This window comes from Mus musculus, chromosome 17 (assembly GCF_000001635.26).
Source record: "Mus musculus strain C57BL/6J chromosome 17, GRCm38.p6 C57BL/6J".
Classification (NCBI taxonomy): Eukaryota; Metazoa; Chordata; class Mammalia; order Rodentia; family Muridae; genus Mus; species Mus musculus.
The window spans coordinates 43,941,843-43,962,642 of NC_000083.6; the positions used below are offsets into that span (position 1 = coordinate 43,941,843).

Genomic DNA, 20,800 nt, shown 5'->3' on the forward strand with positions numbered 1-20,800 from the left:
GAGTTTGATTATTTCCTGCCGTCTACTCCTCTTGGGTGAATTTGCTTCCTTTTTTTCTAGGGCTTTTAGATGTGTTGTCAAGCTGCTAGTATGTGCTGTCTCCCGTTTCTTCTTGGAGGCACTCAGCGCTATGAGTTTCCCTCTTAGAAATGCTTTCATTGTGTCCCATAGGTTTGGGTACGTTGTGGCTTCATTTTCATTAAACTCTAAAAAGTCTTTAATTTCTTTCTTTATTCCTTCCTTGATCAAGGTATCATTGAGAAGAGTGTTATTCAGTTTCCACGTGAATGTTGGCTTTCCATTATTTATGTTGTTATTGAAGATCAGTCTTAGGCCATGGTGGTCTGATAGGATACATGGGACAATTTCAATATTTTTGTATCTATTGAGGCCTGTTTTGTGACCAATTATATGGTCAATTTTGGAGAAGGTCCCGTGAGGTGCTGAGAAGAAGGTATATCCTTTTGTTTTAGGATAAAATGTTCTGTAGATATCTGTCAGGTCCATTTGTTTCATAACTTCTGTTAGTTTCACTGTGTCCCTGTTTAGTTTCTGTTTCCACGATCTGTCCTTTGAAGAAAGTGGTGTGTTGAAGTCTCCCACTATTATTGTGTGAGGTGCAATGTATGCTTTGAGCTTTACTAAAGTGTCTCTAATGAATGTGGCTGCCCTTGCATTTGGTGCGTAGATATTCAGAATTGAGAGTTCCTCTTGGAGGATTTTACCTTTGATGAGTATGAAGTGTCCCTCCTTGTCTTTTTTGATAACTTTGGGTTGGAAGTCGATTTTATCCGATATTAAAATGGCTACTCCAGCTTGTTTCTTCAGTCCATTTGCTTGGAAAATTGTTTTCCAGCCTTTCACTCTGAGGTAGTGTCTGTCTTTTTCCCTGAGATGGGTTTCCTGTAAGCAGCAGAATGTTGGGTCCTGTTTGTGTAGCCAGTCTGTTAGTCTATGTCTTTTTATTGGGGAATTGAGTCCATTGATATTAAGAGATATTAAGGAAAAGTAATTGTTTCTCCCTTTTATTTTTGTTGTTAGAGTTGGCATTCTGTTCTTGTGGCTGTCTTCTTTTTGGTTTGTTGAATGATTACTTTCTTGGTTGTTCTAGGGCGTGATTTCCGTCCTTGTATTGCTTCTTTTCTGTTATTATCCTTTGAAGGGCTGGATTCGTGGAAAGATATTGTGTGAACTTGGTTTTGTCGTGGAATACTTTGGTTTCTCCATCTATGGTAATTGAGAGTTTGGCCGGGTATAGTAGCCTGGGCTGGCATTTGTGTTCTCTTAGTGTCTGTATAACATCTGTCCAGGCTCTTCTGGCTTTCATAGTCTCTGGTGAAAAGTCTGGTGTAATTCTGATAGGCCTTCCTTTATATGTTACTTGACCTTTCTCCCTTACTGCTTTTAATATTCTATCTTTATTTAGTGCATTTGTTGTTCTGATTATTATGTGTCGGGAGGAATTTCTTTTCTGGTCCAGTCTATTTGGAGTTCTGTATGCTTCTTGTATGATCATGGGCATCTCTTTTTTTATGTTTGGGAAGTTTTCTTCTATTATTTTGTTGAAGATATTAGCTGGCCCTTTAAGTTGAAAATCTTCATTCTCATCAATTCCTATTATCCGTAGGTTTGGTCTTCTCATTGTGTCCTGGATTACCTGGATGTTTTGAGTTAGGATCCTTTTGCATTTTGTATTTTCTTTGACTGTTGTGTCGATGTTCTCTATGGAATCTTCTGCACCTGAGATTCTCTCTTCCATTTCTTGTATTCTGTTGCTGATGCTCGCATCTATGGTTCCAGATCTCTTTCCTAGGGTTTCTATCTCCAGCGTTGCCTCGCTTTGGGTTTTCTTTATTGTGTCTACTTCCCCTTTTAGTTCTAGTATGGTTTTGTTCATTTCCATCACCTGTTTGGCTGTGTTTTCCTGCTTTTCTTTAAGAGCTTGTAACTTTAGCAGTGCTCTCCTGTAAATCTTTAAGTGACTTATGAAAGTCCTTCTTGATGTCCTCTATCATCATCATGAGAAATGTTTTTAAATCTGGGTCTAGATTTTCGGTTGTGTTGGGGTGCCCAGGACTAGGTGGGGTGGGAGTGCTGCGTTCTGATGATGGTGAGTGGTCTTGATTTCTGTTAGTAGGATTCTTACGTTTGCCTTTCGCCATCTGGTAATCTCTGAAGCTAGCTGTTTTAGTTGTCACTGTTAAGAGCTTGTTCTTCAGGTGACTCTGTTAGCCTCTATGAGCAGACCTGGAGGGTAGCACTCTCCTTAGTTTCAGTGGGCAGAGTATTCTCTGCAGGCAAGCTCTCTTCTTGCAAGGCAGGTACCCAGATATCTGGTGTTCGAACCAGACTCCTGGCAGAAGTTGTGTTCCACTCACTAGAGGTCTTAGGATCACGTGTGGAATCCTGTGTGGGCCCTTGCGGGTGTCAGGCGACTCAGCTGGCAAGGTAGCCGGGGCTCGAGTGGAGTGGAAGGGGTTTGTGCCCCAGATCAAGCCCGGGTAGCCTGCTTCCCTATGTACCGCAGTCTCAAGTTCCACGCGATTGGATTGGGGTAGGCGCTGTGTTCCACTCATCAGAGGTCTTAGGGTCCCGTGGGGAGTCCCGTGTGGACCCTTGCGGGTGTTGGGCAAGACTCTGCTGGCAAGGTAGCCCGGGGCTCGAGTCTCGAGTCGAGCGGAAGGGACTTGTGCCCCAGATCAGGCCTGGGTAGCCTGCTTCCCTATGTACCGCAGTCTCAAGTTCCGCGCGATTGGATTGGGGCAGGCACTGTGGTCCACTCACCAGAGGTCTTAGGGTCCCGTGGGGAGTCCCGTGTGGACCCTTGCGGGTGTTGGGCAAGACTCTGCTGGCAAGGTAGCCCGGGGCTCGAGTCTCGAGTCGAGCGGAAGGGACTTGTGCCCCAGATCAGGCCCGGGTAGCCTGCTTCCCTATGTACCGCAGTCTCAAGTTCCGCGCGATTGGATTGGGGCAGGCACTGTGATCCACTCACCAGAGGTCTTAGGGTCCCGTGGGGAGTCCCGTGTGGGCCCTTGCGGGTGTTGGGCAAGACTCTGCTGGCAAGGTAGCCCGGGGCTCGAGTCTCGAGTCGAGCGGAAGGGCGATAATTTGACTAATTTTCTTTCTTTTTTTTTAATTTTAAATATACCATTCCATCATGTAAGGCCACTCATCCTCCTTGTAGTTGTTCTATATGTGATGCCTTACTGCTTTCTGCTTCTATTGGCCTTGGTCTGGTTTAGAATTTTAAGAGCTCATGATATACGGTTGGTTACCTGGGAATGTAGTGGCTTCAGTTAGTTAGAGGGACACCAAGGCCATTATGCCTTCAGTTGCTTAGGACTGCTGTTGCTGGCTTTTAGAACCTCAGTTACACATGTTGGCCTTCTTCATGCTGTCTGCCCATCCTTTTTTCTTCTTTCTAACTAGCCTGGATAAAGAAAGTCTTGTTTTTGAAATGAATGAGGGTATGAGACTAGCTTTGAATATATTGGGCACTTTTCTTCTTAAGATGACCCTGGAGTGGTCAAATGGAAAATAATTTGACATCTTACCTCCCATCTTAGGCAGATTCTTTTTAAAACACAGTACAGTACCAAGACTAACAAGATCCTGTGACGTGGTTATAATATATTTTAACTGTTTCTGATTTGTTCTTTTACATATTTTGATATTCACTCACATAAAACGTTACCAATTATTTTCAGTGTTTATTCTAAACCAGGTTTAAAAAGCAAAAAGTGCAAACTTTCTTGCCCCCATTTTACGTTCCTGACTTTCTCAGTCCCCATGTTGATCTATGCTACACTATGGCTGTTTGCTGATTTCAGAGGTCCCACGATTGAAATGAAGATGAAAAGTCCCCATTCAAAGATGCCATTCTCTTTTCTTGCCTTTTCTCTGCTTCAGAATGGCTGTCTGGTCAGCAAGCCCCAGGGATATGCCTGTCTCACCTTTTCAGCCCCTTAGATCATATTCTTGAGGCATGGAATGTGTGTGTGTGTGTGTGTGTGTGTGTGTGTGTGTGTGTGCACAAAATCTCTGCTAAGTAAAGTTAAAGTCTACCAGTGACCAGTAAGCCTCTGGCCTTTGTGCAATATGGAGGGCTTTTGCTTCTCTGACCTCGTCTGGGGAATTCAAAACCCTCTACCTGTGCAACGTCACATAGCTTTAGTTAGATTAACTTCTTTTCTCCTGATAAGAACACATTCAGCTAGCACCTGAGATTCCTAAAATGCTTCTCCAATACTAATAAGGCATTTTGGTACCCTAAGCCTTCAGCCAATGACCTTTGCCCATCCTGGATGTTCCTACTCCTAGTCCCCCAAATTATATAAGCCTTTGAAGTACTTACTCAACAGAGCTTCCAAACTGCCCCACGCCCCCTTAGTCATCTCTGGTCTCTTTCCAGTGCCCTCATGGACCCTATGGGCTGACAATCCCCAAGGGTAGAGAGCCACAAATGTATACTGTAAAACAACAATAAATTTAAAGAGAAAAGCAGTCCCTAAGAACAAGAAATGAAATAAAACAAAAGAAAAAGAAAAACTTGGCATCTGCTTGGCAGGAGAAAGGGATGAAAACAAAACATAATAATCTGTATCCATTATGGGCTACACCCTAAAGATTACAAGAACTAGGAACAAAACCTTTAATTCTTCTTGGTTATTCTTGTCCTATCATTTTGAGGCAACTGGCTAGGCACAGAACCATAAGATACACAGCTATCCCCTCTCTACACTGCTGGTTAGACCATGATACTCGATGTAGGAGGAAGGGAACTTAGACCTATGGCAAGTAAGTTTCAACATAAGGGTCCTATATATTGAACTTGGAAGTCTAAGCTCATGTGTCACCTTCAAAATATATTTAGACATTTCCTAGCTCTGCCTAGTAGAAAGGTTTACAAAGAATATCCAGTGCAATACAAAGAACATCTTGAAGTGTGTTGAATGTGGTCTTAAAATATTTTTTGAAGTACTTAGTAAATGGTACCAGGACTCCTTGGAGAAATGCCTGTCTCTCTTCTCTGGGGCAAGAAATGAACAAAATGAGACTAGAACATCTTGTCATACTGGAAGGTGAGCTACTTTCTCAAAGATTGCTGGCATCTGTCAGAAGGATGCTGGAGCCAACCTCATTAGACTCCCAACAGCTGAAGTTGGGCTGTATGCACACCACTAAGATCAAACTACAATAGAATGGAAGCTACTGAGACTGTCTAATCCATGAGTCTAAAACTGTCCATGATCTTTACAGCTAATAGGGGAGCAGACCATGGAATACATGAAAATAAATATAAGAAGGAGTGCATGAGGAAGTCTTAGCATTGAGATTGAAGGCCGCTAACATTACAGAGAGCCAGGCAACAGCATGCTCCTGCTAATGGCAGCATATACCAAGGCTTATGAAGGAACCTCCCCAAACCCGAGTTTATTACAGCTCTGAGCCTAACACTCAGAGCCTGCAGGCAATAGAGAAATTCACCATGTGGCAATTTATATAGTTCAATCAATAAAATCCCTGTGGAGAGAATTCTAAAGTACAAATCATGGTTTCACCATCAACACAAGGCAAGGAAGAGGGAAAAAGAGGATGGAGACAGTGTGATAAAAGAGGCATGAGAGACAATAATTTAGATCTTGGTTTAAATAAGCAAAGAGTTACAGGGTGGGAAGGAGAGGGAACATCCGGTAAATGAGGAGGAGGGGACGGGGATGGGAGGGAAGGAGGGGACCCTAGGATCTGCCTTGCAACAAGTTCTCAAGTGATGCTAATACTATTGGTCCAGGGACAGTGCTCAGAGCAGTGGATGCAAGAACAAACTGGAGTTAGTTATCCTTGCACCCGGGTAGTGAGAACATTGCTATTGTGTTCTTTGTACTTCCAAATAGACTTGAAACTCTATTTATAAAGAAACTTTAGGAGTCCAAGACGACACAAGCGGGGAGCTCACCTTTTTAAAAATCCAAGGTGTCAATGGGAACTTCTGTGTTCATTAACAAAACAGATGTGGCAGCTACTTCCAAGGTCACCTCTGGATTGAAGGTGCATAGCTCTTCATGCCCTGTTGGTGGTGAGCGTGTCAGCTCAGCTGTCTCTCCATTAACTAAGCCTCCTGGACAGAGGCTACGGGAGAGTATGCTTTCTAAGACGCCTGTGTCGTGCTGTGTCCTGCTTCTCCCTATGGATCTTGGAAGAGCAGTGGCTTGGGTGAATTCCAGGAGCTTCTGGCAGCCTCTACTGGAAAGAGCCCTCCTGAACAGAGCTGTGTCCTATCTCTGCTGTCAGAGATCAGAAGATGTGTAAATTCGCATGCGTACATGCTCACCCCCTGCAAGGATCTCCCTAGAATCCTTAGTTCAGGAGTCACCCCTACTGGGCAGAGTTCTTCTGCTCACCTCTAGCTGTCCACACATGTGTTCACTTCCTTATTTGAACATCTGTTAGGTTATCTCTCAAAGGTTAGGTATTCATTTAAGCCCTGGAAGTCATACACCACAGAAATGAGAAACCCTACAAATCAGATATATTTTTAAAAACATAGAACTTTTAGACATTTACCTGCATGCTTCTACTGCTATGAATTATTTTAATTTTAATTTTTAAATTTAGTATGCATGTGCGTGTGTGTGTGTGTGTGTGTGTGTGTGTGTGTGTGTGTGTGTGTGTTGTGGGGTGGTGTACTTACCTGTGTGTGGATACCTGCAAATCATGGGTTGATAACCAGCATCATCGTCTATCACTTACTAATCTTACTTTTTGAGGCAAAGTCTCTCATTGAACCTGGAGCTTGTCATTTCCACTAGATTGGTATCTGAAGGCCTCTGGGATCCCCCTCTTGTTGCCTCCCAACACCTGGGTTAGAGATGTTGGCACTTAGATTTTATGTGGATGCTGGAGATCTGACCTCAAGTATTCACTCTTGGGCTGCAAATTCTTTACCCACTGAACCATCTCCTCCACCCCATAGCTGTGAAATATTGAAAATAAACTCTAAGGTATGGCATGGGATATGAAAATAACACAACTTTATCCAGCCTCTTAAGTGGATGCCAATTGTATTCAAAACCCTTCTTGATTTTGGATATATCTTATAGGTTAGGTGAACTGATACATCTACAGAAATATCCATTTCTTTGACCTTTTAAGAAGTTTTGCCTAGCACACTCTCATAGTTACTGTTCTGTTGCTACGATGAGACCCCATGACTAAGGCAACTCCTAGAAAAGAAGGCGTTTAATTGGGGACTTGCTTTCAGTTTCAGAAGTTTAGCTCATTACTCCCATCGCAAGGAAGGATGGTAGTACATATGGCACTGAGGCAGTAGGCGAGAGCTACATTCTGATCTGCAGGCTGAGAGAGAGAGAGCGAGAGGAAAGGGGAGAGAGAGAAAGAGAATATATATATATATATATATATATATGTATGTATATATATATATATATATATATATACTCCATGTATATTCAAATATATAAGCATATGGGGGCCATTTTCTCATTAATTAATTTATTTATTGACTTTACATCCCAATCGAAGGCACCCCCTTTCCTCCTGGTCCCCCCTCACACAATTCCTCCCCTGTACCTCTCCCCTTCTCCTCTGAGGAGGAGCAGATCTCTTCTGGGTAACACCTCATTCTGGAACATGAAGTCACTATAGGACTAGGTGTATCCTCTTTCACTAAGGCCAGACAAGGCAGCCTACTTATGGGATCCATAGACAGATAATGAATTCAGGAACAACCCCCCTCCAGTTGTTGGGGGACCCACATAAAGACCAAGCTACAAGTCTGCTACATATATGTGATGGTCACAGGGCTAGGTCCAGCCCAAGCTTGCTTATGGTTGGTGGTTCAGTATCTGGAAGCCCTGAAGGGTTTAGGTTGACTCTGGTGGTCTTCCTGTGGAGTTCCTATTCCCACTGGTCCCTCATTCCTTCCCCAACTCTTCCATCAGACTCCCAAGCTCTGTCTGATCTTTGGCTGTGGGTCTCTGCATCTGTCTTGGACAGCTGCTGGGTGGTGTTATGCTAAGCTCCTGTCTGTGAGCATAACAGAGTATCATTAACAGTGTCAGGGATTGGTTCTTGCCTATTGGATGAGTCTCAAGTTGGACCAGTCATTAGCTGGCCAGTCCCCCGAGTCTCTGCTCCATCTTTGTCCCTGCACATTTTGTAGGCAGGCCATATTTTGGGTTGAAGGTTTTGTGAGTGGGCTGGTGTTCTTATCCCCCCACTGGGAGTCCTGCCTGGCTATGGGAGGTAGCCATTTAATGATCCATATCCCCAACTGCTAGGAATCTTAGCTAGAGTCACCTTCAGAAACTCCCTGAGTCTGCCCCTCCTAAGTCCCTCCACCCCCAGATCCCAGGTCTTAGAGATGCTTCACCCCTGCCTACTTTCAGATTTCCATTCTCTCTCTCCTGCTCCCCCCATATCTGATCTCACCCCCTTCTCCTCCCCTCCCCTTCCCTTCTCCCACCCAGTTGCCTCCCTCCATCTACCTTTGATGTATATTTTATTTTTCCTTCTGGTCAGATTCAAGCATCCTCTCTTGGGCCCTCTTTGTTATTTGGCTTTGTGTCTGTGGATAGTAGTGTGTTTATTCTGTACTTTATGGCAAATACCCACTTATAAATGAGTACATACATGCATGTCCTTTTGTGTCTGGGTACCTCACTCAGGATGATATTTTCTAGTTCCATCTATTTGCTGGCAAATTTCATGATGTCCTTGTTTTTAATATCTGAATAGTATTCTATTGTGTAAATAAACCACTTTTTAAAAAATCCATTCTTGGCTGGGCGGTGGTGGCACACGCCTTTAATCCCAGTACTTGGGAGGCAGAGGCAGGTGGATTTCTGAGTTCAAGGCCAGCCTGGTCTACAAAGTGGGTTCCAGGACAGCCAGGGCTATACAGAGAAAGCCTGTCTCGAAAACAAAACAAAACAAAACAAAACAAAACAAAACAAAACAAAACAAAAACAAAAACAAAAACAAAAAAACAAAAAAAGAAAAGAAAAAAGAAAAGAAAAAATCCATTCTTTAGTTGAGAGACATCTTGGTTGTTTCCAGTTTCTGGCAATTACAAATAAAGCAGCTATGAACATAGTTGAGTCCTTGTGGAATGGTGATCCTTGTGGAATGGTGGTCCTTGTGAGATGGTGTAGTATATTTTGGGTATATGCCCAGGAGTGGTATAGATGGGTCTTGAGGTAGAACTGTCCCCAGTTGTTGTTTTTGTTTTTTTAAAGAAAGCACCAAATTGAATTCCAGAGTGGTTATACAAATTTTCACTCCAACCAGTAACGGGGGAGTGTTCCCCTATCTCCATATCCAAGGCAGAATATGCTATCCTTTGAGTTTTTGATCTTAGCCATTCTGATGGGTATAAAGAGGAATCTCAGAGTCATTTCGATTTCCATTTTATGGGGGCCATTCTAATTCAAACCACCACAAATTCTATGGCTGCTCAGGTAAACACTAAGGTACGTTCAAGTTTTTGCAGCATCAGGTTCTACCTTCCCTATTTACTTCAAATCTAACTTTCCATAAGGCTAAGCCATGTCTTATTCTTTCCTTTTCCTATGGGTATTTCCAGTCAGCTGTCTCTGAGCTGGGGGGGGGGGTGCTCACCTCACTTCCCTGTCTGCTGAAGTTTTGCCGGTATGTGGCTGTCGGAGAACAGGCCTGCTCTTAGTTCTTGGTACCCCCTTTTATCCTAACCTGGCATCTAACTAACATTCAGCATCCATCCCTCTTCCTCCAATGCTCACTGGTTCTTGGACCACTTTGCCATCATCGTCATCACTACTGCTTTGTATAAGCATCTCTCTGTTATATTTTAAGCCCCTAGATGATGAGGAAACTTGCTTTTTTTAATCTTTAAGAACATCTGGTACAGAATATTTTACAAAGTCATCCTCAGAAAGTGATTTTTTGAGTTCTCTGAATACATGATGGCATATTTCCCACAATGCCTGAACAACAAGTAATCACACACACACACACACACACACACACTGACAGAAAGAGAGAGTTACATCGTTCCCAATATCTACTTGTAGAAGAATTACCTTTAGTGTCGAAAATGCCCAATTAAAAGGAATTCTGGCATTCAGAGGTAATCCAATATAGTCCAATCACAAAATGTAAAATGCCACATCCACCTCTCTCATCTGTGGGTAAAATTGGGATATTTTATCTAATCATGTACTGGAAAAGCACCAATATGTTCTAAACCATGATGCTCTGCTGGCCACTGGAAAGGCAGCTGCCTTTCTATTTGGGATAAATCCTGTGGGGTGTTGATGTATTCTCTTGAGAACTGTGTGATTAATGGTGCAGATTAAACCCGTCTTAGATTTTTTTCCTTTACACACTCCTACTGTGAAGAAGACAAAAGGCTATTCCCACTTGATTGATTTAGTCATTACACATGTAACGTCCTCTGTGCCAGGCACTCGGCAAAGCACAAGATAGCCACAGCCCTGCCCTTCAGGGATTCACAATCAGGACAAAGAGACAGCAACGGGAAGTGTCTCTTCAAAGTCTCAGGCAAAACAGAGCCAGGAGGCTGTGACAATGACCCACATGAGTGAATTTGCCTATTAGACCCTGCCATCTGTCCCTGGGTGTCACACCTACTGCAACCCCTTTCCACTGACTGCCTTCAGTCCGAATGACCTTGGAGGCAGCCCGGAATGCTGAGCTGAGGAGGGTTGCTTTTCAGTTCCTCATCTGCACTTACTGTTCTTCAAATAGAATTTGCACAAACCTCTAATTTTCCCCTCTTCCCCAGCAGCCTAACTCAATGACTGACGACCAGTTCTTTACTCCCTCCAATAATGGATTTCTCTTCAGCTCATATCTGGCATGCATTCGTGGTGCCCAGAACATGTGAGGCTGTGCTGGGTGGCATGGAGCAAATTAACAGAGCCCGGAGAAAGCTGCAAAATAACCCCAACTTCCTGCTTACTGTCCCAGGCAGAAAACTGTCGAATCTCAACCTAGGAAGGCTCCTGTGTCCAACATCTCTCACCCTCCCTCGCAGAGTGGAACCACTGCTGTCAGACCCCCCACCCCCCACCCCCCTGCTTTTTGCAGACATAAGCTGAAACAGCACCAGTGACTCAGTTCCTCACGAACGCTGCCTGAATTGATTTAGTCCGAGTTCAGATTTAGCACGTAATCATGTTCAATTTGCTTTACTGCACTGCCTAGAGATAAAAGGCGCTGTGTGTGTGTGTGTGTGTGTGTGTGTGTATGTGTGTGTGTGTGTGTGTGTGTGTTGGGGGGAAGCAGCTTCGGCTTGTGTCGGCCTCTGTGATGATGTCATTGGCATGAGAGAGAGAGAGAGAGAGAGAGAGAGAGAGAGAGAGAGAGAGAGAGAGCCGGGTCCTTCTTTACTCTGCTGTGCTGCCTCAGAGGCGCTTGCAGCGGGGAGCAGGCTCCAGGTGCCTGAGTCTCCCTAGGCTCAGCTCGCTCTCTTGGCACCCCACCCCCCCAGGAGCAGGGCAGTACAGGACAGTATCCATCCTGAGGAGTATCTTCACTCCCCACTCTGAGGCTTCCTAACTCTTCACTGAGAATTCTGAAGAGGGGAATGCCAGCCCCTAGCATGGACTGTGATGTTTCCACTCTGGTCGCCTGTGTGGTGGATGTGGAGGTCTTTACCAATCAGGAGGTTAAGGTAGGCAGCTACAGTGTTCCTTTTTATTGTTGCGGTGCTGGGGGCTACTTGGCGGAGCTTTTTCTAGGATAGGGGAAATATGACTTGGGTTAACCATTGGCAGTTTTACTGTTTGTACCACGAAGGCAAGTGGAAGTGCATGGTGGTGCTAGCTGGAATAAGTTAGAAGAGACGAGCGTGCTGTGTTAGAATGTGATTGGATATCGCACGGCGGTCTATTCTCATCTCCTGTATTAAGAGATCTGTGGTCACCTCTTTCCCAGAAGACATGTCTTCCTATTCTCTTTACAGTATCTCCATCAAGCCGGGTAATCTGTAGGTCCTGAGTACTAAGGAGGGGTGTCAATCATTGGTGAATGGGAGAATATGCACGCAGTCACCAGGATATTGAGGATGTCCTGACAATAGGACAATACCCATTCACGACATGCCACCTACATACTCCGGAATGTGGTCCTCAGACTGAACAAAAGCTGTTCTGCTGCAGTGTCAGTCTCTGGGGCGGAGAAATCTGAAGTCCGGAGAGCAAGCAGCGTTTAAAGTTGCTTTTGTCAGGTGCAAAAGCAGAGAGCTGGTTCCTCGCACCACTTTCCTCGTTCCGGAGGAAAGTTCATGCAGAAATCCGTTTTTCAATCCTGAAACTTGGAGTCACACACACTAACTAGCCCTGGCTGAGCAGCAGTCCTGTCTGTTGTGGGCAACAGTTCTCTCATCACCATGATTCTCTTGGGGATTTTTTTTCCAATTTGGTTTTATATTATGAAAAGGATTCCATGCTTGTAAAAAAAAATCTTTCCTTCTCAGGTTCTGAAAAAAGGACTAGCCAAGCTTCTTATTTATAAACATAAGGGTAAAGGGGATGTAGAGGGAGGGAGGGAGGGAGGGAGGGAGGGAGAGAGAGAGAGAGAGAGAGAGAGAGAGAGAGAGAGAGAGAGAGAACGAACACAGTAGCTTATGCTGAAACGCACATGAGGAAGAAGGGGAGATTTTGCTACACAGTCAAGGACCACCAACCTTCTAAGCCTTACTTACTGAAGCCCTGATTTCTTTAATACTGTGAGTGCAGGTGATATGCTGGAGTCTCCCAGGTAGAGATTAATATGTCACTGAACCCACACCTGATTGTATCACTCAAGGCTGCGGTTCCACACACTCTTTTGGAATGAATTTGGTCTTCTTTCTGGTTTGTTGTGCTTTAAGTCTGAAGCCTGCGTCTCCGTATTTACTAATTCTTATTCTGGTGTAAGTTCAACTCTGGACCACCTGTCATAGAATTTCAACAGAAATGTCTGGGGTCGCCTGTCCTTGTCTCCTGAAGGGAAATGTATGTGAGAGACACAGTTCCTCCAGTTTTATCTGGTGTGAGCACTCTAAGAGGACAGAGGTCACAAAAACCCCTCCAGATTAAGGTTAGAGCTAGCTTAAAACCCACTGTGGGTTACTAGCTAGAGTCACCCTCTAGCACTGCCAGATCATCTCGGAGACTAAAACTCCAAGGACCCCTATGTCCTTACCAGGTTTTATTTGTTTGTTTTGCTTTGTTTTTGTCTTGACTATTATATTCTGTCCCAGAAATCTTGCAAGCTACTCTCAACTCTTTGAAGCTCATACATAAAGCAATAGTGAAGAAAATATTTACTTATTAGAGACCTATAGTAAACCTGATACTATACCTATCTATATAAGAGGGATTTCAAATATACACATATACACTGCGTGTCTCTATGATAGGGAACTAAAATAGAACCAGTCATCCGGTGTTTCCTAGAAGCAGAGATTGTCCTATGGACACCGAGTTCTTAGGGGCTGGCTGAATTAGAACAGTTGGGTGGCTTCATGGAGGGGCTGGCAGGTGTATAGCACCCTCTAGTCAAGTGACTCAATTTGTTTGACTGCAGTATATTGTCTATGGTACCAGAGGAGAGATGGTCAGAATGGATGACCACAAAGCAGACAGAGCTTTCTTCAGAACCATGGAGTTTAGAGACACAGATTGCACACTCTTGCCACCAATATCTCTGAGCCGCATGGCTTTGTTTATTGTGGAGAAGCTCCTAATCTTATGTCTCAGTTTTCTCATCTGGAATGTGGGGACAGTAATTTCCCTCCTACCCTTCCATATTAGCTTATCCAAGAATTGTACAAAGGTGAAAATAACTGGATACAGTACTTAACTTGTACTCAGGGGCCATTAAATGTCAGCTGCCTCTGTCATCATGACCATCGTATCCAGCACTCTTTGAAGGATGGGGACATGTGTTTGTTAAACAAACAAACAAAACAAAGTCCAGCTTCCGTGTAGTATGCAGGGATAATTCAGAACAAAGAACGTGCTCCCCTCCCACTCCCAGGGAGACACACATAAACACACACACCATCACCATCAAGAAAACATGAGTTGCTATTTAAGACATGTGGTCATTTAATTGGTAGCAGGGACATCCTCATCAAGTCAACATCTATATTATGTTTATCAAAAAAGAGGAAAATTAAATAAAAATGAGACAGAAAAACTCTGTGGCATCATCACTATGACTTATTAGATACTGTCTTAGGAAGTGGAAATATAAAATTTCAGGCACCAAAATGTGCCCAAATTTAATATCCATGCTTAGGTGCTAACGATAGATAATAGTAGAGGTGGAAATTCCATTCTTCAAAGCCTCTAGTACTTGATGCTATTGGGAAAGATAGCTTAGCAGTCAGAGTACTGCTCTTAAAGTGCATCAGTTTCCAGCAACCATGTTGGATTGGATGTTGCCCACATCACAACCACCTGCAATGCCATCTCCAAGGAATCCCACTCCCTTCTGGACATGTGGACACCTATACACATGTGCATGTGTGCACACACATACACACACACACACACACACACACACAGGGAGAGAGAGAGAGAGCCAAAAATACAATAAATACAAGCTAGAGCTATGATTCAGCATTAATAAAACGGCAGTCCTCTCTCCTGATACACACACATACAATCACAAATAAAATAAATAGTGGCTGGAGAGATGGTTCTGTTCAATCCCAATACTCACATGGCAGCTCACAAATGTACATAATTTTAGTCTGAGGGCACCCAGCATCCCTCTTTTGTCCACCTGGGTACCTAACACATGTGTAGTGCACAGACATACCTGCAGGCAACACTATCATGCACGTGAAGTAATAAAATAATTTTTGAAAATAATGTAAATCTTAGAAACATATTTGATGTTGGTGACAACAGAGGTCTGCCTCTGGGTTGCCTGACGGTAGACTTTTTCATGTTTTTGTACCTCTCCCTTTCTCTACGGAATCCTTAGGAAAACTGCCAGTGAAGGAGATGCAGCCACTGGGCGTTCTTTGCAAGTATGATGGTCTATGTGGGAGAAGAATAACCTGTGCACATACTCTCTCTTATGGTGATTGAGCAAGCCACTACAGCCTGGATTTTAGCTCGGTGCAAAGGAGACCATTCAGACTTCAATCCTCTGAAGTTTTTCAAAGCTGCCAGAGTGACATTAAAGGAGAAAACAGGGCGGTGATCGTCACTCATATTCAATCTCTTCTCTAGAAATCTCATCAGTGGTGGGCTTGGGAACTTAGCTATTTATTTATTAGCACAAGAACATGAATAAAGATCTAGAAGGTTGAAGTAATCACTAGAGAGAAAATGCGGTGATAAGTAGGTATGTGTGTACGTGTGTGTAGAGGGGGTGTACATTTCCTCGAATATTCTTCTCATATTTCTGAAAATAGTCATTCAGCATCAGGACCCAAAACTCATATTAAAAAGGTGAAAAGATAATAATTAAATTTGCTGTTCTCTGTCTTTTGGGTTCTTTAGCTGGATTGAACATTGCTAACTCTGAAAGGCTTTAAAAAATATTGATGAGACTCAGGCCCTGTGCCCAGAAATTCATACCCATTAAGTATGAATGGAACCTGAGTATAGACCATCATGTTAAGCCAGTATCTAGTCTCTTCTAGTCATAAATTGGTACATCAAGGTCAGCCAATAGTTGCCTCTGCTGGAGTGCTTTGATCTACATCCCCCAAGCTAAGACTTAAACTATGCAATATTTGATCTTCAAGCTGTCAGAGATGCCAAGGCTTGCCCCAAACTGTGTAGTCAGATCAGCACATCTGGAGTTTATCTGCTTCCTCTGGGCAGAGACAGTAAACACTCCTCTAGAAACACTGCTAGAAGCTATGGGTAGGCAGCATTCTCAAAGCTTTTGGTGACTCCCAAGTGTTCTGCTCTCCCAGGGAGGGGGAAAGGAAGGGATGCCTTCTCTTTAGGATAAGGGGTTTTTGATCCTTCCCTAGACATCCACCCATGCGTCTGTAGACACCTGGATTGAAGTCAGAAATATCATAGAGCTCCAATTTACTAACTAGAGCAAAAAAGAAACAGGACAAGTGTCATAGGAAGTGTAGAAGTTTTGAAGGACTTTTAGGCCTAGAACATTCGCTTTGCCTGTTCATCTAAGAACCTGTGGATAAATTGTTAACTCTCAGCAGTAAGGGATGGGCAAAGCAGTCCCTGTGTTCAGAGAGTTCAGATTCTCATGTGGGAGGCAGACAGTAAACTAGTACTGTGAAGAATGAACAGCAATGGGAAAAAAAAATAGCTGCTATTGAATCCATAGACAATGGAAGCTTCTCTGGGGAGGTGGCACTGTGTTAACTGTCATTAAAAGCAGTGGCTCAGAAAGCCATGTATAGATCTTAGACACAATCATTCCAGGTAGAAGGAAAGGGAGGCTTTAAAAAAGCAGTTTCATCTGTTGCTTTTACCCAGCCCACATTTCACCTCTTGGCATTCTTCATCAGGGACTCACAGCAGTGCATTTATGTGCATGTCTGAGTGTATGTCTGTGCACCACATGTGTGCAGGAGCTCATGGAGGTCAGGGGAGGTGTCAGATCCCCTAGCACTCGAGTTATAAACAGTTCTGAGCCAGCATTTGGGTGCTGGGAATTGAAGCCAGGTCTTAGCCACTGAGCCATTTCTCCAGCCCCTACGATAACTCCTTAGCTAGGACTAAAATCTAAAAGTAGCCAAGGCCTTTTCCTTCTTGTTCTATTTTTATTTTATGTAAACAAGTAATAATTATTGGTATGTATGTAATATTGTGACATGTGTTTTATATTGTGAGATGCTCAATTCAGGGTCCCTGCCATAGCCACACTGTTATATGTTAATCCTTTCTCCATGGGAAATATTCAGATTTTGGTCTGCTAGATATTTCAAGACATATAATACTTTATGTTCAAGGGAGAACACACACACACACACACACACACACACACACACACACACACACATCTTCTCTAACTATAAGATGGGGTGTATTGGCCATCTTCTCCCCATGTTCCCCATGAAACCTCAGGTAACTACTTTTCCACCAAGAGCTCCTGAGCCTTCATGAGATAACCATGAATGTGCAAGCTTGTTTGAGTGTGTGTCAGCTGTCTTCTGTGACACTGTGTTTAACAGAATGCCCTCTGAGAAAATCTGCATTGTCACCCATGATTACGTCTTAAGGTCACACATGAGTCTTACGTTCTCTTCTCTCCTTTTCTGGGTATCTTCCCAACCCAGCTGACCTTGGGCATCTCTCTTAATATCCTAGGTGATCCATAATCCTGCTCTCAAAGAAAGACTGTTTTGTTCAGTCTTGTTTTTTCCCTACAAGAGTACAGGTGACTGACTCAAAGTCTGTGTCATGCTGTTGAGTGGGTTATGGAAGAGACCAGCGCTTTGCAGCCTCTTAGCACAATGCTATCTCTTCAGTGTTTGAACCACTGGGGATTTCAACTGACTTGCATTGTCTGGTGAGAGCAGAAGAATACTGCAGAGTGACTCTAAGGACCACATGGGTGCAGGGCAGAAGGAGCTGCCTTGAAGAGGAGCTGGTGGGGCTCAACTTCTGAAGCTTAGCAAGTGCTAGCCAAAAGCTAGTTTGGCTGTGACCACTATGGTTATACAAACCACTTCAGCTCTTTGACATCATCAAAACCTCTGTATCTACATGGTAACTCAGCCCAGTTTGTACTGTTTGCAACTTAATGGTGAAAAATAGAAAACTCTAGAAAGCTAGTCATAGGGACTCCTTAGTAGCCAAAATGTGGAACTAGCAATGGTGGTATTAGTAAATGGTGTTTTAATTACACATATCTTTGACCTATTTAAGTTTATGAGAACTAGAAGTGTGTGTGTGTGTGTGTGTGTGTGTGTGTGTGTGTGTGTGTGTGAAGGGTACTGTGCATATAACAAATGGACTATGAATACTATGATCTAGAATTGATACCATTTTTGGAATAAGTTAAAATGTATGAATAAACTCAAAATTGTAGTACCAAGCTTTTATTTTGCCCCAGAACAATGTGGCAAACAAGGGGATGATAGTTTTGTGTGGGTGACAGATGCTCCCTGAGAAGGATGTCAGGTGGATTTCTCAGCCACCTGTCACTTCAGAGACAGACAAAGCACACACTGTTGTAACATTGGTAGGCTGAAGCATCAACCACAAACTTGCTCATCCATTTCAAGATCTTTTTCCCTGTTGGAAACTGATACGCTGACTGTAGTTGATACTTATAACCCGAGTGCCAGATTAACAACAGAACAAAACACAGTGCCTTCACGAAAAGTATTCTCTGAGAAAAGCAGATCTGAATGAGGAACTCAGGGTGCCCTTGGCACCTCCAATGCTTCTATTTAAGAACAAATGCTGGTAAGTCATAATAGTCTGCTTAGTGTTTTCTAATGAGCCTTGGAACTGATGTATCAGGAAGGCAACGACCCCTGAAGTATTCAGTCTACTTAATGTGTTTAATGTAAAAGCTTAGTACATTTACTACCTACTGCTATTCTGTACTGAACATAAATATTTATTTGAAATATATTTTGTATTTGGGGATCTGTTTGTGAGTCTTGTTAAAATTTGTTTTTATTTATTCTTCTCTCATGCAATACATCCTAGCATAGCCTCTTCTTCCTCCACGTCTCCCAGTCCTCACCACCACCCACCACCTCCCCCTTCCCTCAGATCCACTGCTCCCCTATTTCCCTTCATAAAAGAGCAGCCTCCCATTGGTATCAACTGAACACTGTATAACAAGATTCAATAAGTCTAAGCACAAACAAACCCTCATATCAAGGCTGGATGGGGCAACCCAGTAGGAGGAAGAGGGACCCAAGAGCAGGCAAAAAGTCAGGGAGCACAGAATTCACAGCATTCCACCCATGTGTTTCCCCATGGACTTGACGACAGATGAACCATGAAGAATTGTAGAATAGTAGTAATGGAGGCAGAGATGATGCTGTTTTATTTTTAGGTTAGTGCTTTCCAGATTATTTAGAATGCAGCCTTTCCCTAGGAAACCTGCCCAGCAAAACAAACCCCCAACTCTCAAGGGAAAGACTTAGCTGGGATTTGGTTCTTATTTTGAACACAAAATAAGATCTCTTATTGTATTATTGTAGCCACATCCATAGTATGCCTAATAGAATCGATTTCTTCTATGACTTCACTATGCCTTTCTATACTAAAAACATCATCTCGAGCTATCTTTTTCTAGAACAGGATACATAAGCAATGAGCAAAGTTAAGAATAGCAACAATATATTGATCATTTACAATTTGTCAGGACTATGCAAAGTACTTTTTCATTCATTTGCTCATTCATCAAATATGTATTGAGTTTTATCGAGGGTCAAATATTCAATTTGGCTCTGGATAGAGAGAGGAGCAGACCTGTTGGGCACCACAGTCCTCCTACGTGCTCCTCGGTGTTCCTTCCCTTCCCCAGAACGAATAGTGACGGTTTTTGACCTCTGAAGAAGTCTCCTTTACTGACATAGGTTGTTAGACCACTCTAGAATTAGACGTCCTGGTCAGACTTCTCAGGTTGACTATGAGTGGTATTGATTGTAGACAAGGATACTTCCTGCTTTTATGACCTGGTTTTCTCACCTGAAAATGGATCAAAATAATCATGACTACATCAATTTTACTTCTAAATATTTCAGAACTGAAAACCACTTCTTATGAAAGAAATGAAATGGATGGAATCTGTTAGAGATGTAAAGGAGACACTTGTAGAGATTCCAGTAGGGGTGTTCTGATACCTTTAGACTCTAGAAGACCTGCTCTCCTCTGTCATGGAAGGTTGTCCTCTTGGACGATGAACACAGCTTCAGTAGGGATGCACATGAAGGAGTAAAGTGACGAGGGGAATACACACCTAGCCAGCCAGATCCACCATGATGATGATTAATATGGTGATATTCCACAGCCATTGTGGATTTTTGTTAGGTTTTGAGTTTATTTCCAAGTCTCCCGCCCCAACTCTCTCTCTCTCTCTCTCTCTCTCTCTCTCTCTCTCTCTCTCTCCATCCCTTCTCTTACCTCTCTCCCTGTCTTTGTTCATCATCTAACTTCTTTTCTGTAGTTGTGAACTACAGTTTTGCCCCAGTACAGCAGCACCCTCTCACCTCAGGGACACTGAGATCCCAGAAGCCACTGGCTCTGTAGTCTAGTCAAGGGCAGGTGACAGAGACGGACACTAACCTTCTTTTTATGCTTTTCTTTTTCTCTTGGTTGTAATTTTCCTGATCCTTCCAAGCCTCCATGAGTAAAGTCCACCCTAGGGCATGAGATAGCAGGAATGGGGGGGTGGGAATCTGGATAGATAGGAAGAATCCTCATTCCCCAAGAACAAGTAGTATGGTGTAAGAAAAGTTCTGCTACTTTTTGGAGGGGAAGTCGCTAGATAGAACTGAAAATTAGTCAGGCATAGAACCCTTGTCCCAGTCAAGATGGAAACCAGAGATTCAGTGTCTCCCATCAGACTCAGAAGGAAAACTAAGTCCTTGTTGGGGCTTTCCATGCCTGGAAGACCTTATACCAGCTGCCCTGCTGTTCTGACCTCCCCTTTACCTCTGTTCTCTTTAATGATATCCAACAATACTCTCCCTGCCTTGCAGCCTACTGAGTTAGCTCAGCACACATCCACATGGCTGGCTCCTCACTTTCTGTAGTGCCATTGATTCTTTTCTGAGGGCTAGGTAACAGTAGCTCAGGCTGGCCTGGAATTCACCATATGACTG

At 43.4% G+C, this 20,800-nt stretch overlaps 1 protein-coding gene across 5 annotated transcripts in view; it reads left to right on the forward strand.

Annotated features, from left to right (window-relative positions):
* Positions 1 to 20,800, forward strand: part of Rcan2 (regulator of calcineurin 2) — a 238,165-nt gene that overhangs the window by 140,491 nt on the left and 76,874 nt on the right. Inside the window, exons 1-2 of one of the 5 annotated variants that reach the window (NM_001286654.1) lie at positions 11,157 to 11,190; positions 11,513 to 11,695. The exons of 3 other annotated variants lie outside the window; for them this stretch is intronic. In NM_001286654.1, the coding sequence (NP_001273583.1) occupies positions 11,609 to 11,695 (87 nt within the window). In that variant the 5' untranslated portion in view covers positions 11,157 to 11,190; positions 11,513 to 11,608. Of the gene's footprint in view, positions 1 to 11,156; positions 11,191 to 11,348; positions 11,696 to 20,800 lie in introns of those variants that run through there. One more of the 5 variants, NM_030598.2, reaches the window with a different exon arrangement.